Source organism: Phyllobates terribilis, unplaced genomic scaffold (genome assembly GCF_046119375.1).
Source record: "Phyllobates terribilis strain yellow unplaced genomic scaffold, ASM4611937v1 Scaffold_5__5_contigs__length_657084704, whole genome shotgun sequence".
NCBI lineage: Eukaryota > Metazoa > Chordata > Amphibia > Anura > Dendrobatidae > Phyllobates > Phyllobates terribilis.
Window position 1 is genome coordinate 360,049,030 of NW_027362765.1, and position 26,791 is coordinate 360,075,820.

The 26,791-nt window shown below is 47.4% G+C and overlaps 1 protein-coding gene across 2 annotated transcripts in view; it reads right to left on the reverse strand.

Moving 5' to 3' along the window:
- The window catches only part of LOC141271171 (EF-hand calcium-binding domain-containing protein 6-like), a 122,065-nt gene that overhangs the window by 54,687 nt on the left and 40,587 nt on the right, over window positions 1-26,791 (reverse strand). For both annotated transcript variants that reach the window (XM_073681276.1, XM_073681275.1), the window contains exons 8-11: window positions 13,546-13,700; window positions 12,409-12,605; window positions 9,464-9,571; window positions 9,122-9,187 (exon numbers count right to left, since the gene is read on the reverse strand). In XM_073681276.1, the coding sequence (XP_073537377.1) occupies window positions 9,122-9,187; window positions 9,464-9,571; window positions 12,409-12,605; window positions 13,546-13,700 (526 nt within the window). The remainder of the gene's footprint in view (window positions 1-9,121; window positions 9,188-9,463; window positions 9,572-12,408; window positions 12,606-13,545; window positions 13,701-26,791) is intronic.

A 26,791-nucleotide genomic window follows, 5' to 3' on the forward strand; every position in this document is an offset into this window, starting at 1 on the left:
CTCTTGAATTGGTAGCTCTGGACCATGTGAAGTTGGCTCCAAGCCGGTCCGGCTATATCTATGCCCTCACGATTGTGGACCATTACTCCCGGTTCTTGGTGGTGGTCCCGGTTAAAGACTTGACAGCCCAAACGGCGGCCAGAGCCTTCCAGCAACACTTCTGCCGTCCACACGGGTATCCGTAACAGGTCTTGACAGATCAAGGTCCAGAGTTTGAGGCTGAAGTCTTCCAGGAGTTCTGCAACCTCTACGGCTGTAGGAAGATTCGGACAACGCCTTACCACCCGCAAACCAACGGGCTGTGTGAGAAAATGAATAATATCTTCATTGATCTCCTCAAGACGTTGCCCCTGGAAGAACGCAGCCTGTGGCCAGAGAAGCTGCCAGACCTGATCGACTTGTACAACCATATCCCGGTGAATGCTACAAATTGCACCCCAGCTTACCTGATGCGAGAAAGACCAGGTAAGCTGCCTATGGACCTGGAGATGGGAGTCCTGACACCCGAGGACACCTCCCCAGACGCGGACTGGGATACGGAATGGCGGCTACAGTACAAGAAGGTACAGGAGAGTGCGGAGAGGAGTCTGGCTCAAGCGAGAGAAAAGCAAGAGAGGCTCTTCAACCAACACGTCCCTGCTGGTCCCCTGGAACCTGGTGAGCAGGTCCTGAAGCGGAAGAGAAGGCTTCACAAGCTAGATGACCAGTGGGAGAGCGACCCGTACACAGTACTGCCGTCCAACCACGACAACCCGAAGGTATGCGTAATTACCAAGGATGGAGGAGAAACCACTAGCACTGTCTCCAGAGACCACCTAAAACGGTGCCCCGAGCAACTGCAGAATCCAAGAGAAGATCAAGATGACCTTGAACCCGCAGAGGACAAGGAAGAAATGGTCAGCACCGTTCTCGGAGAGTTCCCCTGGTCCTGGACTCGGATAAACGATGCCATAGTGGTACCACGTCCTACACTTCCTTCAACCTACCCAGCAGGAGCCTACAGGAGAGCAGGAAGAACAAGAAGAACAAGCAGCCCCGGAGGCAGAAGAACCCATGCCAGCAGCCCAGGAGAGTCAACCCTCTGCTGGCAGTGAGCCTGCCATGCCTGCGGTAAGCCAAAGGACCCGCAGACAGCTGCCTGCCCTGCCTGTGAACCCAGCTAGTAGCTGTGCCCTAAATTATAGTGGGGAAAGTCAGGTTAGACCACCACCAGACAGTGGGTTACGCAGGTCAACCCGGATCACTAGGGGTCAAATACCAGCTTGCTGGAAAATCTGAATGTAAAGTATATATTTAACGTTTTATGTTTGTACCCTGGTTATTAATACTGTTTTCTCCAGTTTTTCTAGTTCTATGGACTGACAGGTTATGGACGGTGAATAACCGGAACTACCATGCAGATAGTTGCACCTTGGTGCCCTCTTGTGAAGACGGCCACAGAAGAAAAACCTGTCCGGCGTGGCTCCCTTGTGGCCCAAAGTAGGTAGCTCAGCCTTGTCGCCACGTCCAAGGCCAGGAACTTGGGGTTTATGGAGACAGGTCCCCGCACCGTTCAAAACTTCACCTTGTTGGGTGATATGGACACCCGGTCACGGAAGCACCGTGACCTTAAGGACAAAATGTGCTTGTAAATATGTTATATTATTGTTTATACCCTGTTTATTATTGTTTATACCCTGTTTGTTGTTGGCCAAAAAGGCTTAGTCCCGGAGTACTAAATTTTACTAGGGGGGAATATGTCACCCCAGGCCTGGATGCCACAAATATTAAAGGCTGTGTCTGAGAGCAGGAGGGAGGTTCCCTGGTCAGGGACCATTAGCATACAGCACCTTCTGTCCCAGGCCAGTAGGGGGAGCAGGCTGCCCCTATAAAAGATGGAACTGGGGCAGGGTTAGAGAGACCAGAACCCACTTCTGAAGTGACCAGAAGGGTTTTTAGAGAAGAGAGACAGGTCAGCTGCAGCTGAGGAGTCCGTGAGGCAGAGGAGAGACTGCGAGCCAGGGACAGAGGCGATGAGTGCCGGTCCTGGCTGAGAGAAGCACACAACCGGACATTGGGGTCCGAGGCTGTCAGGGTTGCAAGCCCAGCAGCAGAGAACCAACCCGCGAGGGATTTCAGGTCCCTTGGCCTAAGAAGCCTGGAGGCTCCGCCACACAGAGGGACCAGTACAGCAAGGAGAAGCAAAAGGTACCTAAGGCCCGAGTCGCAAGCCATACAGGCGAAGTACACGGCCAGCTCAGGGACGTGGGCTATTACACCACGAAAAGGGGGATAGTCAGGAAGAGCATAGAGAGAACGGTAGGCCTACACACTCACCCTGACCAGAGGGGCTCGCCCGAATGCTCTCAGATACCCAGGCCCATTCCTAACCGGTACTCCTGTTGGGTCAGTAATAACATCTGCAATAAAGACCCTGGACTGTTTGAAGCGGACTCTGAACTCTTACTATTGCGGCCTGCACTATCACCCCCAGCATCCACCTACTCTGCCATGAGGCTACACTCTTCCCGTGGGGAGTTATTCTACCCCTGTGCTGCACACCAACACTAGCCTCAGCGGTCTGCCTTGCAGCGGCGGTCATCCCTGACCGCAATCCACGGGTGGCGTAGTCGGACATTCCAAAACACTGATAAATAGACAGCACAGAATTTGGTCTGACCACCCTGAGCCACGGGATCGGGTTGCCACTACTACTCCCAGCATCGTACACAAGCCCGGTTCCGGGTGCCCCACGGCCCAGGGGGCGAGTCATATATACGTCCTGTCACATCACGTGCCACAATAGTCGACATAAATTAGAGCAACTGCGCCCGTGCTTATCCTCGGTCAATACCGTGTTTGACCAGCAGGATAAGGGGGCGCCAGAGGGCTGCAAGGTCTGACCAAGTGTGTTTTCGTGACACCTGCTCTCACACAAGGTCGGTCCCAGAGTGGCACCTGGTTCACCGTCCCGGTCCCTCCTTGGTTCACGGAGTCGACTAAGCCGCCGTGTGTTGGCACTTAGTTACGCCCCTTTGGTCCCTCCTTGCATCAAAGCACAGAGGTTCCACCACCCGGACCCGTAACAGTTTGCACAGGCCATGGAATCCGGTGGCTTCCAGGCTCCTTCGCTCTCTCACTTGTACCAGGAGGTCTCTCGTCAGAGATCCCAACAGGAGACTATCCTGTCCTATCTGCGGACAGTCAACTCCCGCCTGGACACGCTGTCTACTCTAATGATGTCCGTCTCTACTCGAGCAGCACCCACTCCGGCGGCACCTCAACCCTATGGCGTTGTGGCACCCGGCTTTGGACCCCAGCTTTCTGCGCCACCACGTTTCGATGGTGACCCTGTCCTATGTTGAGGCTTCATAAATCAGTGCACGCTGCACTTTGAACTCCTGGCATACCAGTTCATCTCCGACCGGGCCAAGGTGGCATTCATCATGTCTCACCTCACCGGAGAGGCGTTGGCGTGGCTTAACCCTCTGTGGGAGAGAGGGGATCCTCTGGTGTCTGATCTCCAGACCTTCCTCGCGGCTTTCCGGAAGGTGTTAGATGAACCTGGACTGAGATCTTCTACAGCCTCCTCACTTCTCCGACTCCGTCACGGGAGCCTTTCTGTGGGACGGTATGCTGTGCGTTTCCGCACCCTCGCATCTGAACTGGCCTGGAATAATGAGGCACTGGTGTCCACCTTTTGGGAGGGTCTTTCTGGACGGATCAAGGATGAGCTTGCCGGCCAAGACATACCTCCATCCTGGATGACCTGGTGTCTTTAGCTACCCGGATCGACATCCGCTTTCTGGAACGTGCTAAGGAGACAACCCGGGAGAGAAGACCTCCGCATCTCGCTCCAACCTTCCAAAGGCCTGTCTTGCAACCAGCAATTCCCCGGGTGTCTTCTCCGGAGCCAATGCAAATTGACCAAGCCAAGGTGGTCAAGTCTCGCCAGGAGACACGCTGCGTCGAGGCGAGTTGCTTCCACTGTGGCAGTACTGAGCATCTGATCCGTTCCTGCCCGGAGAGACCGGTAAACTCCAGTGCCTAGGACCAGTCGGAGAGGTCGTCCTAGGCAAGAGTTCTTCCTCTCCGTCCTTGACTCTGTCCGTTTATGTCACCAGTGGTGAGACCCACTTCTTCGAGACTGCCTTTCTGGATTCCGGAGCTGCAGGGAATCTCATTCAACAGGCCGTTGTGGAGCGTTATCAGATTCCTACTATACGTCTGGCTGAACCTTTGGCGGTTTCCTCAGTAGATGGGAAGCTTCTTCCGGAAACCATCTTGCTGGTCACTGAGCCTGTAACTCTTCAGGTGGGAATGCTGCACTCGGAGAAGACCTCCTTTCATGTGCTGTTCAGTCTCTCTCATCCCCTCTTGCTTGGTCTGCCCTGGTTACAGAGACATGAGCCCGTCCTGAATTGAAGATCTGGTGAAGTGCTCCGTTGGGGTCAGGAATGCCATGAATCCTGTCTGTTTCCGGTTTGTCCTGCTCGACCCCCGTCTACGCCGGCTAACCTACCTGACCTGCCGGCACCCTACTGGGCCTATGTGGACATCTTTGACAAAAAGGAGGCTGAGACACTACCACCTCATAGGCCATATGATTGCCCCATCGACCTAATACCTGGTGCTTCACCTCCTCGTGGGCGAATCTACCCCTTGTCGTTGCCGAGACCCGTGCTATGTCTGAGTACATTGAGGAGAATCTTGTTAGGGGATTTATCCAGAAATCCACCTCTCCGGCTGGAGCAGGATTCTTTTTCGTCAAGAAGAAAGACGGCTCGCTTCGTCTTTGTATTGACTATAGGGGTCTAAACCAGATTACTATCAAAAATAAGTACCCCCTGCCTCTTACCTCGGAGTTATTTGACCGCCTAAAAGGCGCGAAGATCTTCACCAAGCTCGATCTTTGGGGGGCGTACAATCTGGTCCGGATTCGCCAGGGAAATGAGTGGAAGACGGCATTCAACACCAGGGACGGTCACTACGAATACCGCGTGATGCTCTTCAGTCTCTGTAATGCCCCAGCTGTCTTTCAGGAGCTAGTTAACGATATCTTCCAAGATCTCCTGTATTCCTGCTTGGTGGTTTGGTGGTGTACCTGGACGACATCTTGGTGTTCTCTCCGGATCTGCATTCACACCGGAGGGATATTCGTCAGGTTCTTCTGAGGCTCCGGAAGAATCGCCTGTATGCTAAATACGAGAAATGCCTCTTTGAGCAGACCTCCTTGCCGTTTCTTGGTTACATCATTTCTGAGACCGGTCTGTGCATGGATCCCGAGAAGGTGTCATCCGTCTTAAAGTGGCCCCGACCGGAGGGATTGAAGGCAATTCAACGGTTTCTGGGTTTTCGCAAACTATTACCGCCTCTTCATTCCTCATTTTTCCTCCCATCTCTGCTATCACCCATAAAGGAGCAAATCCCAGGGAGTGGTCTTCCGAGGCTGAGAAAGCCTTCATCTCCCTAAAACAAGCCTTCTCCTCCGCTCCAGTGCTACACTGTCTGGATTGCAACAAGCAGTTCTTCCTGGAGGTTGATGTCTCCTCCTCCGGAGCCGGAGCAGTGCTCACTCAGAAATCCTCGTCAGGGAGAATGGTAACCTGCGGCTCCTTCTCCAAGCTCTTCTCCTTGTCCGAGCGCAACTACTCCATAGGGGATCGTGAGCTGCTGGCCATGAAATTAGCGCTGGAGGAGTGGAGCTACTTGCTGGAGGGGGTCATCTACACTGACCACAAAAACCTCGCTTACTTGCAGAATGCCCAAAGACTAAACCCGAGTCAGGCCAGATGGTCACTATTCTTCTCTTGATTCTGCTTTACTCTTCACTACTGCCCGGCAGACAAGAACATTAAAGCCGACACACTATCCCGTTCATTTTTGTCTACCGACCAGGAGGAGGAGCCTCTACATATCATTGACCCCTCCAAAATAATGACTGTTGCTCCGATTGACCTGTCTCATCTACCTCCCGGTAAGACCTTTGTAGCGGTTCAGGATCGGAGGAAGGTTTTACTGTGGGGTCAATCGTCCAAAGTTGATGGTCACGCCGGCCAGAGGAAGACATTTCTGCTCATTGCCCGACATTATTGGTGGCCCACCCTGCGCAAAAATATAGCGGAATTTGTCGCAGCTTGTTCCTCTTGTGCCAGTAACAAGATACCTAGGCACCTTCCAGCCGGTCGTCTTCTTTCTCTTCCCATGCCTTCCGCTCCGTGGCAACATATCGCAATGGACTTCATCATGGATCTCCCTGTTTCTGCACTGTCATTTGGGTGGTCGCTGACCGCTTTTCTAAGATGGCCCACTTCATTCCCCTGGCTGGTCTTCCGTCTGCTCCGATGCTGGCTAAGGACTTCATCCATCGCATCTTTCGTCTTCACAACTTACCCCTCCACATTGTCTCGGATCGCGGAGTTCAATTCACTTCGCACTTCTGGAGAGCCACGTGCAAGCTGCTGGATGTCTCCTTGGATTTTTCTTCGGCTTATCATCCTCAGTCCAATGGCCAAGTGGAGCGCATCAATCAAATCCTCACCAGTTTTCTTCGACACTTTGTCACCATAGCGATTGGGTTGAGCTCCTGCCCTGGGCCGAGTTTTCCTATAACAATCATGATAGCGAGTCTTCTGCTAAAACTCAGTTTTTTGTGGTCTACGGTCAACACCCCCGGATTCCTTTTCCCGTCTCCTCTTCAGTGGACAATCCTGCCGCGGAGTCTCTCGTTAGCGAATTTTCTGCAATTTGGGAAGACACTAGATCTGCGCTTCTTCACTCCTCGGAGAGGATGAAGAGACATGCTGATAAGAGACGTCTGGATCAGCCTCTATTCCGTCCGGGAGACAAGGTCTGGCTTTCTTCCAAATATGTTCAACTTAAGATACCATCTTACAAGTTGAGTCCGCGGTTCATCGGTCCGTTCGAGGTTTTGAACCAAATTAATCCGGTGGCTTACAAGCTGAAACTCCTGGCCTCCTTATGGATTCCCAACTCCTTTCATGTGTCTCTCCTCAAACCGGTTGTCCTTAATTCTTACTCTGACGATCCAGGTACCACTCCAGCTCCAGTCTCCGCTGAGGACGTCTTTGAGGTAGAAAACATTTTGGCCACCAAGAGGGTAAGAGGAAAGACTTTCTTTCTTGAGGATTGGAAGGGGTTTGGCCCTGAGGAGAGGTCTTGGGAGCCCAGGGAGAACATTCATGCCCCTCATCTTCTAGAAAAATTTCTCACGGGCTTAAAGAAGAGGGGACGTAAAGGGGGGGGGGGGTACTGTAGCATCAGCCCGGCAGGAGGCAGAGACGCAGTTCCCCTCACCGCCGCGGTGCCGGTCTGGCGTCTTCCTGTGCTCCCGCTAAGGCGTGCACTGCGCGCAGCTCCTCGGGCACTGTGCTTAGGGTGAGCGCGTGCTCTCTCTTATATTAAGCACCTCCTCCAAAATGGAGGTGCCTGTGCAAGGTTGTTGTTTGTGTGCTAACACTCTCCTCAGCCCTCAGGTTCCTTGCCCGCCAGTCTGTCTAACAGTCCTGCCCGCCAGTCAGTCTAACAGTCCTGTCGCCAGTCTGTCTGTCAGTGCTCACCAGCCTGCCAACCCGGTGCACCTGCCAGATTGCTGCCATGCCAGCCTGCCTACCCGGAGCACCTGACAGTGCTCGCCAGCCTGCCAACCCGGAACACCTGCCAGTTTCCTGCCGTACCCGCCAGCTCGTTTACCCAGAGTACCTATCTGGCTATCTGCCGTACCCGCCTGCTCGTTTACCCGGATCACCCGCCAGCCTACCAGCCGTGCTCATCCGTTGTACCGGTCAGTTCCTGTCATCTGACCCATGGGAGTCACCTGCTCTCACATAAGGTCGGTCCCAGAGTGGCACTTGGTTCACCTACCCCGGTCCCTCCTTGGTTCAGGGAGTTGACTAAGCCGCCGTGCGACCTGGGTCAGTCCGAGTAGGCACTTAGTTACGCCCCTCTGGTCCCTCCTTGCATCAAAGCACAGAGCTTCCACCACCCGGATCCGTAACATTATAGTAGTTATATTTTTGTACATAGGAGCAGTATTATAGTAGTTATATTCTTGTACATAGAGGGCAGTATTATAGTAGTTATATTCTTGTACATAGGGGGCAGCATTATAGTAGTTATATTCTTGTACATAGGGGCAGTATTATAGTAGTTATATTCTTGTACATAGGGGGCAGTATTATAGTAGTTATATTCTTGTACATAGGGGCAGTATTATAGTAGTTATATTCCTGTACATAGGGGGCAGTATTATAGTACTTATATTCTTGCACATAGGGGCAGTATTATAGTAGTTATATTCTTGTACATAGGAGCAGTATTATAGTAGTTATATTCTTGTAAATGGGGCAGTATTATAGCAGTTATATTCTTGTACATAGGAGCAGTATTATAGTAGTTATATTCTTGTACATAGGGGGCAGTATTATAGTAGTTATATTCTTGTACATAGGGGGCAGTATTATAGTAGTTATATTCTTGTACATAGGGGCAGTATTATAGTAGTTATATTCCTGTACATAGGGGGCAGTATTATAGTACTTATATTCTTGCACATAGGGGCAGTATTATAGTAGTTATATTCTTGTACATAGGAGCAGTATTATAGTAGTTATATTCTTGTAAATGGGGCAGTATTATAGCAGTTATATTCTTGTACATAGGAGCAGTATTATAGTAGTTATATTCTTGTACATAGGGGGCAGTATTATAGTAGTTATATTCTTGTACATAGGGGGCAGTATTATAGTAGTTATATTCTTGTACATAGGGGGCAGTATTATAGTAGTTATATTCTTGTACATAGGGGCAGTATTATAGTAGTTATATTCTTGTACATAGGGGCAGTATTATAGTAGTTATATTCTTGTAAATGGGGCAGTATTATAGCAGTTATATTCTTGTACATAGGAGCAGTATTATAGTAGTTATATTCTTGTACATAGGGGGCAGTATTATAGTAGTTATATTCTTGTACATAGGAGCAGTATTATAGTAGTTATATTCTTGTACATAGGGGCAGTATTATAGTAGTTATATTATGCCCTTAATATTAGATCACACAAAGGTTTACGATATCGTTCATCTTAGATCTCCTTGGTGGATTTGCTACTCATGAATTTACCTTTTTTCTAGGATTGCTCTGAAATCTTTGTGGCTGATAAGCTGTAGGTTATTTGTATCCACTTTTCTGTAAAGGCACAAGAGGTTTTATGTTAGTAAATTGCAGCTTTCGTGTGACTCACCGTCAGTAATAATCTTGTTCTGGTTTCACCAATGGTCAGAACCGTCAGGTATCAGTCGCACTGAATCAATGGATGTGACAAGTTTCATACTAGGCTGAGTTACAATATGGGCAAAGGGAGCAATTGCTCCGCGGCCTGGACCACCCGGCCCCCATTATTGCAGGAGTTACATTTCCTCTATGTATGTATGACTGTGTGTCAGTATAGTACATAGCTCTCACCTAAATTCAGAAAGGAGAGAGTTAAAATCTGCGTGTAAAAAACATAAGAGTTGGTCTTGTACCGCGCCGACTCTGGACAAAGAGCTTGAAGATTCTCCGTTTCTGGTCCTGGATGAAAGAGAAGATTAGAAAACAAGTTCTTAGAATATCTGTAGTCAGGAATATTGTTTTTTTCTTACCAATAAAGTTGCCATATTAATGCCATTCTGTTACATAATGTCTTATAACGCAGTCACCTTCAGAGCTGCATTTAGGATTCTGCTGGTTTAGGTCATGTACGTACACTTCTTCTTTACTGCCTGATATGAACCCTACAGTGGCATGTAAAAGTTTGTGCACCCCTGGTCAAAATCATTGTTATTGTGAACAGTTCAGCAAGTTGAAGATGATGATCTCTAAATGATCTCTAAAAGGCCTAAAGTTACAGATGACACATTTCATTTGTATTTTACGCAAGAAAAATATATATTGTCATTTTTTTTACATTTTAAAATTTTCAAAAAGGGAAATGGGCTGATGCAAAAGTTTGGGCACCCTTGGAGATTTGTGTGCTCAGATAAATTTGACCAAGAAATCAAAATAATTGAAATAAGAAATTAATTTCTCCATCTCCTCAGCTGCTGACATCAGCGGGTATCGCACTGCACTCGGGTGTTATCCGAGTGCAGTGCGATGTTTCACACGCGCCCATAGATTAAATGGGTGGGAGCGATCCAAATGCAGCATGCTGCTATTTTTTTCCAGCCCAATCGCAATCCAATCGGCGCTGTAAAAAAAAAAACACCATTGAGCACACACTCATGGGATTAAATTGGTCCGAATGTAATCCGATTTTTTTATCGGATTGCATTCGTCTAATTTAATCGCAAGTGAGAGCGAGCCCTAACACTCTGAAAATGAAGATGGTGGAAGCCCACAAAACAGGAGAAGCTGTAAGAAGATAGCAAAGTGTTTTCAAGTTGCCCTTTCCTCAGTTCAAAATGTAATCAAGGAACGGCAGTTACCAGGAACAGTGGAGGTCAAGATAAGGTCTGAAAGACCAAGCAAAATTTCAGTGAGAGCTGCTCATAGGATTGCTAGAGAGGCAAATCAGAACCCCCGCTTGACTGCAAAAGACCTTCAGAAAGATTTATCAGACTCTGGAGTTGTGGCACATTATTCTTCTGTTCAGAGACACCTGGCCTTCATGAAAGAGTCATCAGAAGAAAACCTCTCCTGCGTCCGCACCATAAAATTCAGTGTCAGAAGTCTGCAAAAGAACATCTAAACAAGCCTGATGCATTTTGTAAACGAGTCCTGTGGACCGATGAGCTTAAAATAGAAATATTTGGCCGCAATGATCAAAGGTATGTGTGGAGGAAAAAGGGCAGAGAAATTCAGGAAAAGAACATCTCGCCAACCATTAAGCATGGGGGAGGATCAATCATGCTTTGGGGTTGTATAGCAGACAATGGCACAGGGAACATTTCACAGGTACTGAGAAGAATGGATTCAATGAAATTTCAACAAATTCTTGATGCAAACGTAACACCATCTGTAAAAAAACTGAAGATGAAAAGAGGATGATTCTACAGATGGATAATGATCCTAATCACACGTCAAAATACACAATAGACGACCTCAAAAGGCGCAAGCTGAAGGTTTTACAATGGCCCTCACAGTCCCCTGATCTGAACATCATTGAAAATCTGTGGCCAGACCTCAAAATAGCAGAGCATGCAAGATGCCCCAGGAATCTCACAGAACTGGAGGAATTCTCCAAGGAAGAATGGAGGAAAATCCCTCAAAAAAGAATTGAAAGACTCTTGTCCGGCTACAAAAAGAATTTACAAGCTGTGATACTTTCAAAACGGGGCGCTACTAGGTACTAACCATGCAGGGTGCACAAACTTTTGCATCGGTACATTTTTCCTTTTTGTAATTTTTAAAATGTAAAAGATGAAAATATATATTAATGTCTAAAATAAAAAGGAAATGTCATCTTTAACTTTAGGCCTTTTAGAGATCATTTCAGCTTAACTGTTCACAATAACAGGAATTTCGACCAGGGATGGCCAAACTTTTACATACTGCCGTACATCTCCTCAGTTCATTTCAGGAGAACCCGCAGTGAGAAATGAGCTCAGCCACCTAACACCGCTCTACTGAACCAACATGAGCAAAGATGTTCTCCATGACACAGGTCACGTGGCCAAAGATCACTATGTAACACTGCAATACAATACAAATAAATGGGATCACTTTGAGACCCTTAAGGTTCCGAGACTACGGCAAAAGAATTGCAAAAAGTTGGACCCAGTTTTTTGTGGTATCACAATGGTAACAGTGCAACCCTACTGACTTGTATGCTGCAATGTTGCAGCGGCACACAGCGATCTGCGTTGTGGTTAAAAATGCAGTGTAGCCCCGGCCTTAAACAAACACAGAGCATATTCTATGCAGACACTGAACCAGCAGGGCCTGCAAGGAGAAATCTACAGCCTATGACCATAGCATTGTGTTGTCTGTAAAGACACTGAACCAACAGAACCTGGAAATCAGCCCTTTTAGATTAAGACTAGGACAGTGGATTGTCTGCACATACACTGAACCAGCAGCGCTTGAAATGAAGTAAGAGCTCCGGAAAGCTAAAAAAAAATCCCTGCATGTTCTAGTGTAGACATGGAAACTGTAGGGTTGGTGATGATGCCGGATCTCCTATATTATAAGACCTCAGAAGTACGGATACTGAACCAGCAGGTGCTGCAGTCAGATGTGAACATCTGCAACTAAGATCCAAGAGTGACCTAGCAGAATTCTGAGCACAGCTCTGGATGTAACTAGAGTATAGGATCAGGAAACAAAGGTAATGAAGACAAGATGACCCAAAAAATCCAGAGCCAATGATTAATGCGGGGCCATCTCTAATCACAGTGTTTGCCCTTGATACCGGGATGTGACCATACCCGCAGTCCGGCTTTTGGGGGATCTTGTACCCTCTTCCATTCTGACTTCGGGTCTGGAGACACTGCAGGAATTCCAGGTAACTGACGTGAGGCAAAGTCTCGTCCAGTCCACAACGAGATAAGAAGATTCCCAGCTGATCCTTGGAGAGGTGGAGATTAAATGTCTCCAGGACTTGGAGGAAGGTTTGTTTTGTCACCTGGAAGGAAAGATGCCACGCACAGTTATCGGACGTCCAGGGATTTCGAGAATAAAAAAACTAACAACCCAAAATACAAAAATGTCAGCAAGTCTGCAGTGTGTGAGTGGTCAGCGTGCAGCACGCGTCCGACGTGTGAGTGGTCAGCGTGCAGCACGCGTCTGGCGTGTGAGTGGTCAGCGTGCAGCATGCGTCTGACGTGTGAGTGGTCAGCGTGCAGCATGCGTCTGACGTGTGAGTGGTCAGCGTGCAGCACGCGTCTGGCGTGTGAGTGGTCAGCGTGCAGCATGCGTCTGACGTGTGAGTGGTCAGCGTGCAGCACGCGTCTGGCGTGTGAGTGGTCAGCGTGCAGCATGCGTCTGACGTGTGAGTGGTCAGCGTTCAGTACGCGTCCGGCACATGAGTGGTCAGCGTGCAGCACGCGTCTGGCGTGTGAGTGGTCAGCGTGCAGTACGCGTCCGGCATGTGAGTGGTCAGGGTGCAGCACGCGTCTGGCGTGTGAGTGGTCAGCGTGCAGTACGCGTCCGGCATGTGAGTGGTCAGGGTGCAGCACGCGTCTGGCGTGTGAGTGGTCAGGGTGCAGCACGCGTCTGACGTGTGAGTGGTCAGGGTGCAGCACGTGTCCGGCGTGTGAGTGGTCAGCGTGCAGCATGCGTCTGGCGTGTGAGTGGTCAGCGTGCAGTACGCGTCCGGCATGTGAGTGGTCAGGGTGCAGCACGCGTCTGGCGTGTGAGTGGTCAGGGTGCAGCACGCGTCTGACGTGTGAGTGGTCAGGGTGCAGCACGTGTCCGGCGTGTGAGTGGTCAGCGTGCAGAACGCGTCCGGCACTGGTGATGATGTGACCATGTGGGGCTCCATTCAGGATTTTTTGCTGACTTTTGACCTCATCACCAATTGTAAAGCCACCGTTCAGGCGATTGTCATATGGTTGTAAACTCACCGCACCAGATCCCTGTGGGTCATGTACCGAAAATTCTGATTTCATGGCTCGAGCCCCCTCCCTGAATTTCTCCTTTAGCCACTTCTCTATACTCAGAGACAATTTCCTTTGATTTCCAATTTTGGAGACTGGTATATTGGTTGTTTCTGTAAAAGCTAAGAACACGTGACACTTTGTTACTGGAGATTTGAGGTTATTCTCCAGTCACATCTAAAGATGGAAGGGCTGAGACTCCACAAATAGACAATAGGCTCAAACTAATGAAATTTGAGGAGGACATGAGGTCACTTTGCTATGATTGGATAAGAGGACATGACGTCACTTTGCTATGATTGGATTAGAAAACATGATGTCACTTTGCTATGATTGGATAAGAGGACATGATGTCACTTTGCTATGATTGGATTAGAGGACATGACGTCACTTTGCTATGATTGGATAAGAGGACATGACGTCACTTTGCTATGATTGGATTAGAGGATATGACGTTGCTTTGTTATGATTGGATTAGAGGACATGACGTCACTTTGCTGTGATTGGATTAGAGTACATGACGTCACTTTGCTATGATTGGATTAGAGGACATGACGTCACTTTGTTATGATTGGATTAGAGGACATGATCTCACTTTGCTATGATTGGATTAGAGGACATGACGTCACTTTGTTATGATTGGATTAGAGGACATGACGTCACTTTGCTATGATTGGATTAGAGGACATGACGTCACTTTGTTATGATTGGATTAGAGGACATGACGTCACTTTGCTGTGATTGGATTAGAAAACATGATGTCACTTTGCTATGATTGGATTAGAAAACATGATGTCACTTTGCTATGATTGGATTAGAGGACATGACGTCACTTTGCTATGATTGGATAAGAGGACATGACGTCACTTTGCTATGATTGGATTAGAGGATATGACGTTGCTTTGTTATGATTGGATTAGAGGACATGACGTCACTTTGCTATGATTGGATTAGAGGACATGACGTCACTTTGTTATGATTGGATTAGAGTACATGACGTCACTTTGCTATGATTGGATTAGAGGACATGACGTCACTTTGTTATGATTGGATTAGAGGACATGATCTCACTTTGCTATGATTGGATAAGAGGACATGACGTCACTTTGCTATGATTGGATTAGAGGATATGAAATTACTTTGTTATGATTGGATTAGAGGACACGACGTCACTTTGTTATGATTGGATTAGAGGACATGACGTCACTTTGCTGTGATTGGATTAGAGTACATGACGTCACTTTGCTATGATTGGATTAGAGGACATGACGTCACTTTGTTATGATTGGATTAGAGGACATGATCTCACTTTGCTATGATTGGATTAGAGGACATGACGTCACTTTGTTATGATTGGATTAGAGGACATGACGTCACTTTGTTATGATTGGATTAGAGGACATGACGTCACTTTGTTATGATTGGATTAGAGAACATGACGTCACATTGCTATGATTGGATTAGAGGACATGACGTCACATTGCTATGATTGGATTAGAGGACATGACGTCACTTTGCTGTGATTGGATTAGAGTACATGACGTCACTTTGCTATGATTGGATTAGAGGACATGACGTCACTTTGTTATGATTGGATTAGAGGACATGATCTCACTTTGCTATGATTGGATAAGAGGACATGACGTCACTTTGCTATGATTGGATTAGAGGATATGAAATTACTTTGTTATGATTGGATTAGAGGACACGACGTCACTTTGTTATGATTGGATTAGAGGACATGACGTCACTTTGCTATGATTGGATTAGAGGACATGACGTCACTTTGCTATGATTGGATTAGAGGACATGATGTCACTTTGCTATGATTGGATTAGAGGACATGACGTCACTTTGCTGTGATTGGATTAGAGGACATGACGTCACTTTGCTATGGTTGGATTAGAGGACATGAAGTCACTTTGCTATGATTGGATTAGAGGACATGACGTCACTTTGCTATGATTGGATTAGAGGACATGACGTCACTTTGCTAGTGTAAGAGGGTCTATAAAGATATGTGTGTTGGTAATGACTGTGAGTGGAGGCCACACCTGTAACGATGACATCTGACCACTAGATGTCAGTGACACTCACTGTTGGTCTAAATTTTATTAAGTGTTAATGAAACAATACTTGAATAATTTTATGAATGCTGCGATGCAAATAAGAGACGAACTGTGCAGTGAAAATGCAATTTTGCTGCTTGATTTATAATATATTTTCATTGCATCATTGCTCTGCCACTCAAGCTGAGCATGAATATAGTTTTGTTTGGGATGATGGTGTGTTGGCCAGGAAGGCGATAATACTGAAGCCAGAGCAGAAATGTAAGACGGTGGATGACATCATAGAGATCCTGGAAGGCTCTTTTGACCATTTAGCCACCGCCGGACACTTAAGGGTTAAGCAGTTCGCTCGCGTTCAGAGGGCTGGGGAAAGTTTGGTGCAATATGCTATTGCACTAGAGAAGTTATATCGAGATGGCCGAAAGAAATCTTCATCGATAGTAGAGACTATTGTAGACGGAGATCATGCTTTGCGAGATCATTTTATGGAGGGATTACAGAATGACATCCTGCGGGGTGAACCGTCCGCACTACTGCGGAAGACACCTGATATAACTTATGAGGAAATACAGAAAGAGGCAATGGCTCGCAAAATGGAAATGAGAGGGGATACTCCTCATAACTGTGTTCAAGTGGTAGGAAAAGGACAGGATCCCCAGAACATGATGCAGAACAGACGTTCAGCATGTAGAAGTCAATTGAGCGGTTGGAAGAAAAGCTGACTCGAATGACAGCTTGGGAAAAACCCAATGACCGCCCAAGGTTTGGTCTGGGCATGTCAGCACCTTCACCCCCTTCGGGAATATTTGCCTTGGGAGAGACGGGGGCAGGAGAGACCCCCTCGGGTGGGGAATGAAGAGGCCCGTGTCAGAGGTCCACAGTATCGGAGCCAGGGCGTGAGGCGCTGCAGGAACTGCCAGGAGCCTGGACATTTGAGATGGGATTGTCCAAGGCGGCGCCCAAGAAACCCGGCGGATTCATTAAAAGGGAAGCCCTCGCTGTAGTTGGGCATACAGCGAGGCAAGGGCGAAATCCCCCGTCCACCAAGTGCCCAACTGACTTGATTGCGGATAGCCCGGTATTAGAAACAAGTCTAGAGGGGAAGGCAGTAATATGCCTGGTAGACATGGGATCAGAAGTGACCACTATGCCAGTGGGGTACTTCGAAGAACACTTTGGGCAACTGGTTAAACCAGAGTCTGGGCATTGGATTAACCTTTTGGCAGCTAATAATGAGGAGATCCCGGTGACAGGGGTTGCCTGGATGAGTGTGAAAGTGTGTGGGCAGGAACTGGGCACCAAGGGGGTGATGCTGGTGAAAGCCCAGGCCAGACCGGACCTTCCAGTGGTCTTAGGAATGAATGTTCTGAGAGAACTTGATTCCCGGTTGTTTGAATGGGAAGGGCCTCACAGAAAAACCCAACGGGTGTTACGGCAGATGGTGCGTACCTGTGGCATAAAAAAAAGTGCTGCCAAGGGGAGAGCTGTGAGAGTAGTGTATGTGCCTCCTGATGTGAACGCTAAGATAGCGGAGGGCCACGAAAAGGTACTGATGATGCCTGTGGGAACAGACAGGAACTTAAATGGCATAGAGGTTGTCCTAGAGCCTGTATGTAGGGCAGAGAACCTGAGTGGGTCGCTTGTTGCTCGCACAGTGGCCATAGTGAAAGATGGAAATGTGCCTGTGAGATGTCTGAATCTTCGGGAACATGAGATAACCATGTTGGCTGGGACAAAGTTGGCCGAGGTGTACAGTTATGTGAAAAAGTTTGGGCACCCCTATTAATCTTAATCTTAATGTTTTATAAAAATTGGTGTTTTTGCAGCAGCTATTTCAGTTTGATATATGTAATAACTGTTGGACACAGTAATGTTTCTGCCTTGAAATGAGGTTTATTGTCCTAACAGAAAATGTGCAATCTGCATTCAAACAAAATTTGACAGGTGCATAAGTATGGGCACCTCACCAGAAAAGTGACATTAATATTTAGTAGATCCTCCTTTTGCAAAAATAACAGCCTCTAGTCGCTTCCTGTAGCTTTTAATGAGTTCCTGGATCCTGGATGAAGATATTTTTGACCATTCCTCTTTACAAAACAATTCCAGTTAAGTTTGATGGTCGCCGAGCATGGACAGCCCTCTTCACATGATCCCACAGATGTTCAATGATATTCAGGTCTGGGGACTGGGATGGCCATTCCAGAACATTGTAATTGTTCCTCTGCATGAATGCCTGAGTAGATTTGGAGCGGTGTTTTGGATCATTGTCTTGCTGAAAGATCCATCCCCTGCGTAACTTCAACTTTATGATTCTTGAACATTATTGTCAAGAATCTGCTGATACTGAGTGGAATCCATGCGTCCCTCAACTTTAACAAGATTCCCGGTGCCGGCATTGGCCACACAGCCCCAAAGCATGATGGAACCTGCACCAAATTTTACTGTGGGTAGCAAGTGTTTTTCTTGGAATGCTGTGTTTTTTTGCCGCCATGCATAATGCCTTTTTGTATGACCAAACAACTCAATCTTGGTTTCATCAGTCCACAGGACCTTCTTCCAAAAAGAAATTGGCTTCTCCAAATGTGCTTTTGCATACCTCAGCCGACTCTGTTTGTGGCGTGCTTGCAGAAACGGCTTCTTTCGCATCACTCTCCCATACAGCTTCTCCTTGTGCAAAGTGCGTTGTATAGTTGACCGATGCACAGTGACACCATCTGCAGCAAGTTGATGCTGCAGCTCTCTGGAAGTGGTCTGAGAATTGTCCTTGACTGATCTCACCATTCTTCTTCTCTGCCTTTCTGATGTTTTTCTTGGCCTACCACTTCTGGCCTTAACAAGAACTGTCCCTGTGTTCTTCCATTTCCTTACTATGTTCCTCACAGTGGAAACTGACAGGTTAAATCTCTGAGACAGCTTTTGGTATCCTTCCCCTGAACAACTATGTTGAATAATCTTTGTTTTCAGATCATTTGACAGTTGTTTTGAGGAGACCATGATGCCACTCTTCAGAGGAGATTCAAACAGGAGAACAACTTGCAAGTGGCCACTTTAAGTAGCTTTTCTCATGATTGCATACACCTGGCTATGAAGTTCAAAGCTCAATGAGGTTACAAAACCCAAAAAAAGTTCTTTAGTAAGTCAGTAAAAAGTAGGTAGGAGTATTTAAAACAAGAAAATGATAAGGGTGCCCATACTTATGCACCTGTCAAATTTTGTTTGAATGCAGATTGCACATTTTCTGTTAGTACAATAAACCTCATTTCAAGGCAGAAACATTACTGTGTCCAAAGTTATTACATATATCAAACTGAAATAGCTGTTGCAAAAACATCAATTTTTATAAAACATTAAGCTTAAGATTAATAGGGGTGCCCAAACTTTTTCATATAACTGTATATTTGTAATGAAGAAATTGTTCCCTGAAATTTGTTTACTCTGGACACGAGCGGGCATACGACCTGGATGGTGGTACGCCAGCTTGCGGCAAAGGAGAAACCTACTCCCGAATGGAACGGTAGGAAAATCCTGGAGCTGATGGAGATTCCTCGATCACCCCCATGCAGATAAAACAGCTGGAGGCGACCTTGTGGGAATTCCAATCTCTCGGGGAGATGAGGATTTTGGGTGTACTAACTGGCTTAAGCATGAGATCAATACTGGAGACACCCTGCCGGTTCGGGAAAGGTACCGTCAAATTCCTCCAACAATGTACCAAGAGGTGAAAACCATGTTATCTCAAATGATGGATAATGGGGTTGTTCGCCCGAGTCAGAGCCCTTGGGCAGCTCCGGTGGTACTGGTCCGAAAAAAAGACGGTACTCTCCGATTCTGTGTAGATTATAGAAAGTTGAATGCACACACAGTAAGAGATTCCTATCCTCTACCTCGCATTGAGGAGTCTTTGTCGGCGTTAGGAAAGGCTACGTACTTCTCTACCCTGGATCTTGCCAGTGGATACTGGCAGGTCCCAGTAGCCGCCAAAGATAGGGCAAAGACGGCATTCATCTTGCCTATGGGCCTATATGAGTTTAATCGGATGCCTTTTGGCTTGACTAATGCCCCTGGTATTTTTCAGCGACTGATAAGAGTATTGTCTGGGTGAATATAATTTTGAGTCAGTACTGATTTACCTTAACGATGTGATTATATTTGGAGACACTTTCGAAGATCATCTTCTGAAGCTTCGGCAAGTACTCCAAATATTGCTGGATGCAGGGCTAAAAATTAAGCCCAAAAAGTGTCGTCCGTTCCGCAGACAGATTGAATATCTTGGTCATATTGTGTCGGCTGAGGGAGTGAGACCAGCCGAGAGTAAAATTGAAGCAATTCAAAAGTGGCCTATCCCCGGGACTGTTAGGAAGTTGTGGGCCTTCTTGGGATTGGCTGGTTATTATCGCCAGTTCGTGAAAAATTTCGCCAAGCTGGCTGAACCTTTGAATGAGTTATTGAGGGGTACTAGTAGGGGCCCTAAAACTAGGCCTGTTTGATGGACTGAGAGACAACAAGAGGCATTTGATCAGATCCGGAACGCCTTTACTCAGGTACCCCTGTTGGCATATGCGCGTTTCGATTGTCCTTTCAGGTTGTATACCGATGGCAGCCTACACGGATTGGGAGCGGTGCTAGCCCAAGAGCAAGATGGGCGAGAGCGAGTTATTGCATATGCGAGTCGTTCTCTAAGAGACACAGAAAGAAATTACAAAGATTATAGCTCTTTCAAATTGGAGATGCTGACATTAGTGTGGGCCATGACAGAACAATTTGCTGGTTACCTGGCAGGCACAGAAGTTCTGGTCATGACTGACAATAATCCACTTGCCCACCTAGGTAATGCCAAACTAGGAGCGCTAGAACAGAGGTGGATAGCCAGAATGTTGAAATTCAATTACCTAATTCGCTCTGGGAGTGAGAACGCGTATGCTGAAGCATTGTCAAGGGTACCCCATAAAACCACGGAGATGGCAACGAATGAGGATTTGGAAGATACAGAAATACCAGATCTTAGACGGTTGCCGGTATTCGTAGATGTAGCCCGCTTAAGTGGGGTGGATGCTCTGATGGGCACTTTGCTAGGTAGGACCCGACAAGATTGGGTCCAGGTGCAAGATGCAGATTTAGAATTGGCCTTGATCAAGCAGTGGCTGAATGATCACTCTTGGCCTAAGGGTGATGAGCGAAACAAATTAAAGCCCGAGGGGCAGAAATTACTGCGACAATGGGATCGGCTTGCTGTAGCCGACGGAGTTCTGTATCGCTGGATGTATGCTGAATTAGGGCATTGATGGCAAGTGGTGATTCAAGGGTCCCTGGCCCCTGAGGTGGCTCGGTAGGCCCACGTACAGGGTGCTCATTTTGGTCCGGACAAAACTTACGAGTGGCTACATAGGTTTGTTTATACTCCTGGTTTAGAGGAGGTGGTCCGCCATGTGTGCAACCAGTGTCGTACCTGTGAAGTTAACAAATCCTGCCGACTACGCCAAAAATGTAAAGGCCCCGACTACTAACGGCGGGGGTAAGATTCCGTTTTGATACAGTGATGCCACTGACAGGACAGATGAGCTTCAAAAGAAAAACGGTGATAAAACAATAACCAGATTTATTGTAACAAAACTCTCCCCTGTTTGTATGGGGAAGAAAAGTGAATAAAATAAAGAGTAACATTTTTAACCCAACAACTCGTACAAAAGAATTGTGTTTTATTTTTCTTCCCAGGAGAACATCCACATATCCCTGGTCCCAATAAGGGGATGTCTTCCCTTGGGCCAATAATGCCACCCCTCTCCCTTAAATGTGTCCAGACTAGTGTTGAGCGATACCTTCCGATATCAGGAAATATCGGATCGGATTGGATCGGGCCGATACCCAAAAAGTATCGGATATCGCCGATTCCGATACCGGAAACCAATGCAAGTCAATGGGACACAAATATCGGAATGAAAATAAACCCTTTCTTTCCTTGTAGGTTAATTCTACATGAAGGAAAACAACTAAGAATAATGTAGAATGTATTGGGGGAGGTGGTTGCCCAAATCGATGGGAACAGTGCTCACAGTGAAATATGAAAAGCCGGCAATTCATCAGCGGCGTACACCGGTACCCGACAATTTATAACAGAAAGAATAGAGCATCACACATAGATTAGATAGATAGAAACATGTCAGTCACATATATAATAAGTACAGTGATAGTGTTGATTACTGTACTTGTCATTTAGTGTTAAAATAAAGGATTTATTTAAAAAAAAATTGGCGTGGGATCCCCCGTAATTTTAGTCTCTAGCGGAGGTTAAGCAGACGGCTGGGGCAGATGTTTAAAGCCTGGGAAGGGGGTAATACCCACGGAGCTTCCCAGGCTACTAATATCAGCCCCCAGCTGAATACCTAGCCTTTACTAGCTATTAAAATGGGGGACCCCCCCAAAAAAATGACGTGGGGTTCCCCCTATTTTAATAGCTAGCAAAGGCTAGGCAGACAGCTGGGGGCTGATATTAATAGCCCAGGAAGGGTGCCATGAATATAGGCCCCCTCCCAGGCTAGAAACACCAGCCGTCAGCCGCCCCAGAAATGGCGCATCCATAGGATGCACCAATTCTGGCACTTAGCCTCGCTCTTCCACGCTGCCCTGTAGCGGTGGCAGTGGGGTAATAGGGCTGGGGTTCATGTCAGCTTATAATGCCAGCTGACATCAAGCCCAGGTTAGTAATGGAGAGGCGTCTATAAGACACCCCCGTTACTAACCCCATAGTCAAAGTTACAAAAAAAAACACAAACACCCGGAATAAAGTCCTTTAATTGAAATAAACACACAATTCTTTATTGTTCTAAATTAAGCCATACTTACCGTCACGCCCATTCCAGCTCAAGCCAACGATCTCCTGCAATAAAAGAAAAATAATAAAGCAACCTCATCCTTACCTTTCCATGGTTCCCAGGACGGCTTCAGCTCTGTCCAGTGAACTCAGCTCACCTCATGCACGTCACTGACAGCGTGGGAGAATTCTCCTGCGCATGCGGTGAGCGTGAGAGACTCGGCTCATCTGGATGCCGTCACAGCCTGACATTGAGGAGCTCAAGCATGCCTGCGCTTCTCAGTGTCTGCGGGATGACAGGCTGGATGGCAGCTTTCTGCTGCGGTCCAGCCAGTCATCTCGATGTAGCAGAGCTGAAACTGTCCTGGGAACCATGGAAAGGTAAAGATGATGTTGGTTTTTTATTATTTTTCTTTTATTGCAGGAGATCGTTGGCTTCAGCTGGAATGGGCGTGATGGTAAGTATGGCTTAATTTAGAACAATAAAGAATTGTGTCTTTATTTCAATTAAAGGACTTTATTCTGGGTGTTGTGTTTTTTTTAAATACTTTACTAGAAATTCATGGTGGTCATGTCTAATATTGGCGTGACCCCATGAATTTTGGGCTTAGGACCAGCTGGCCCTAACCTCTTTATTACCCAGTGAGCCACCGCACCAGGGCCCTGGAAGAGTTGGGTACAGCGCCAGAAGATGGCGCTTCTATGAACGTGCCATTTTCCGGGGTGGCTGCGGACTGCAATTTGCAGCGGGTGGGGCCCAGAAAGCTTGGGCCTCCCTGCGCTGCGGATTCCAGCCCCCAGCTGCCTAGTTGTACCTGGCTGGAAAAAAAATAGGGCGAAGCCCCACGTCAATTTTTTTTTAATTATTTCATGAAATTCATGAAATAATTAAGAAAAAAAGGGCTTCCCTATATTGTTGTGTCTGGCCAGGTACTAATAGGCAGCTGGTGGTTGGGGGCAGCCCGTTCCTGCCTGCTGTACCTGGCTGGACACAAATATAGTGCGAAGCCCCACGTCAATTTTTTTTTAATTATTTCATGATTTTCATGAAATAATTAAAAAAATAAAAATATGTGGGGCTTCGCCCTATTTTTGTGTCCAGCCAGGTACAACTAGGCAGCTGGGGGCTGGAATCTGCAGCGCAGGGAGGCCCAAGCTTTCTGGGCCCCCCCCCGCTGCAAATTGCAGTCCGCAGCCACCCCGGAAAATGGCGCGTTCATAGAAGCGCCATCTTCTGGCGCTGTACCCAACTCATCCAGGGCCCTGGTGCGGTGGCTCACTGGGTAATAAAGGGGTTAGGGCCAGCTTGGTATTATCGCTGGCCCTAAGCCTGAAATTCATGGGGTCACGCCAATATTAGACATGACCGCCATGAATTTCTAGTAAAGTGTTTAAAAAAAACACAACACCCAGAATAAAGTCCTTTAATTGAAATAAACACACAATTCTTTATTGTTCTAAATTAAACCATACTTACCATCACGCCCATTCCAGCTGAAGCCAACGATCTCCTGCAATAAAAGAAAAATAATAAAAAACCAACATCATCCTTACCTTTCCATGGTTCCCAGGACAGCTCCAGCTCTGCTACATCGAGATGACAGGCTGGATCGCAGCAGAAAGCTGCCATCCAGCCTGTCATCCTGTGGACACTGAGAAGCGCAGGCATGCTTGCGCTCCTCATTGTCAGGCTGTGACGGCATCCAGATGAGCCGAGTCTCTCACGCTCACCGCATGCGCAGGAGAATTCTCCCACGCTGTCAGTGACGTGCATGAGGTGAGCTGAGTTCATTGTCGGCTCATCTGGATGCCGTCACAGCCAGACACTGAGGAGCGCAAGCATGCCTGCGCTTCTCAGTGTCCGCGGGATGACAGGCTGGATGGCAGCGTTCTGCTGCGGTCCAGCCTGTCATCTTGATGTAGCAGAGCTGAAGCTGTCCTGGGAACCATGGGAAGGTAAGGATGATGTTGCTTTATTATTTTACTTTTATTGCAGGAGATCGTTGGCTTCAGCTGGAATGGGCGTGATGGTAAGTATGGTTTAATTTAGAACAATAAAGAATTGTGTGTTTATTTCAATTAAAGGACTTTATTCTGGGTGTTGTGTTTTTTTTAAATACTTTACTAGAAATTCATGGTGGTCATGTCTAATATTGGCGTGACCCCATGAATTTCGGGCTTAGGGCCAGCGGATAATACAAAGCTGGCCCTAACCCCTTTATTACCCAGTGAGCCACCGCACCAGGGCCCTGGATGAGTTGGATACAGCGCCAGAAGATGGCGCTTCTGTGAACGCGCCATTTTCTGGGGTGGCTACGGACTGCAGTTCGCAGCATGGGGGGCCCACAAAGCTTGGGCCTCCCTGTGCTGTGGATTCCAGCCCCCAGCTGCTTAGTTGTACCTGGCTGGACACAAAAATAGGGCGAAGCCCCACGTATTTTTTTTTTTTTTACTTATTTCATGAAATTCATGAAATAATAATAAAAAAAGGGCTTCCCTATATTATTCTGTCCGGCCAGGTACAATTAGGCAGCTGGGAGTTGGGGGCAGCCCGTTCCTGGATGCTGTACCTGGCTGGCATAGAAAAATATGGCAAAGCCCACGTCAAAATTTTTGGGAAAAATTTATTAAAAAATAAATAATAATTTAGGGACTGCATCTTTATTAACTCCTCAAGTGTCATTTAGTGTTAAAATAAAGGATTTATTAAAAAAAAAATTGGCGTAGGATCCCCCATAATTTTAGTCTCTAGCGGAGGTTAAGCAGACGGCTGGGGCAGATGTTTGAAGCCTGGGAAGGGGGTAATACCCACGAAGCTTCCCAGGCTACTAATATCAGCCCCCAGCTGAATACCTAGCCTTTACTAGCTATTAAAATGGGGGACCCCCCCAAAGAAATGACGTGGGGTCCCCCCTATTTTAATAGCTAGCAAAGGCTAGGCAGACAGCTGGGGGCTGATATTAATAGCCCAGGAAGGGTGCCATGAATATTGGCCCCCTCCCAGGCTAGAAACACCAGCCGTCAGCCGCCCCAGAAATGGCGCGTCCATAGGATGCGCCAATTCTGGCACTCAGCTTCGCTCTTCCCACTGCCCTGGTGCGGTGGCAGTGGGGTAATAGTGGTGGGGTTCATGTCAGCGCCAGCTGCCATGAAGCCCAGGTTAGTAATGATGGGCGTCTATAAGACACCCCCATTACTAACCTACAAAGTGTTAAAAATAAAAAACACACACTACACCCAGAAAAAAATAATTTATTTGAAATAAAACACACCATTTTATTTAATTCTTAGTTTACTAAAAAAAATAGTTACCTGTCCACGATCCTGCGCTGATCTACCATGCACAGCTGTCACATCTGGAGATGGTGACAGCTGTGCATGGCTGCTGTAAGCTCACGCTGCCGGGAACACGTCCGCTCCCGGCAGCGGGAGCCACTGACTGAGGTCACCGGAGTGCATTCAGTCAGCGCAGCTCCGGAGACCTCCTTTACGGCACTGCTGTACCGTGGGAATTTCTCACGGTACAGCAGGGCCGTAAAGGAGCTAACAGGAGCAGCGCTGCCTGAACTCCGGCGAACCCGCTTATGCAGTGACGGGGCTGCTTTACGGCCCCGTCATTCTAGCGGCGGCAGCGGTTCAGAGCGGTCACATTTTATGTGGCTGCTCTAAACTGGAGATCTTCGTGGGACACTCGTGGACTACTACGGAGGGGTAAGGATAAGGTTGTGGTTTATTATTTTATATTTTATTACAGGAGATCGATGGCTTCGGGGAATTAGGTGTCTAGGTGAGTATAGGTGTAGTTTTTTATTTTTTACTTTATTTTAGGTGGCGATCGGCGGGGACAGGTAATGTATGAACTAATTTATTTTAGGTAACCACTGGCCACCAATGACATGTATTTAAAATGTATTGGGGACACAGTAGGGCAGTTTAAATAGCAGGATCAGGCTGATGGGAACTACTGCTCCCATCGAGCTGATCCTGCTGGCACGAGTGGATGGGGGACAGACATAGGCCGATGGGAGTAGTAGTGTCACATCGGCCTATGTCTGCCTGCACGCACACATCCACAGACATCGCACAGACACCACGCACACACTAATCATGACCGGGCTGATGGTCTGGGAGGTGTGGCTGACCTGTGCGGCCGTGGGAAAGTTCATGTCAGTTCATGCAGTCAAGCATGAACTCACATGAACCCTCTCAGGGCACCGCGGCTACTTCAAATGAACAGCTGATCGGCATCACCTGATACCTCAGCTGTTCATTTGAAATAACCGGCGGTAGAGCGCAGCACAGAACGGGAAAGCCGGCGGTGAAGTCTTTTCACTGC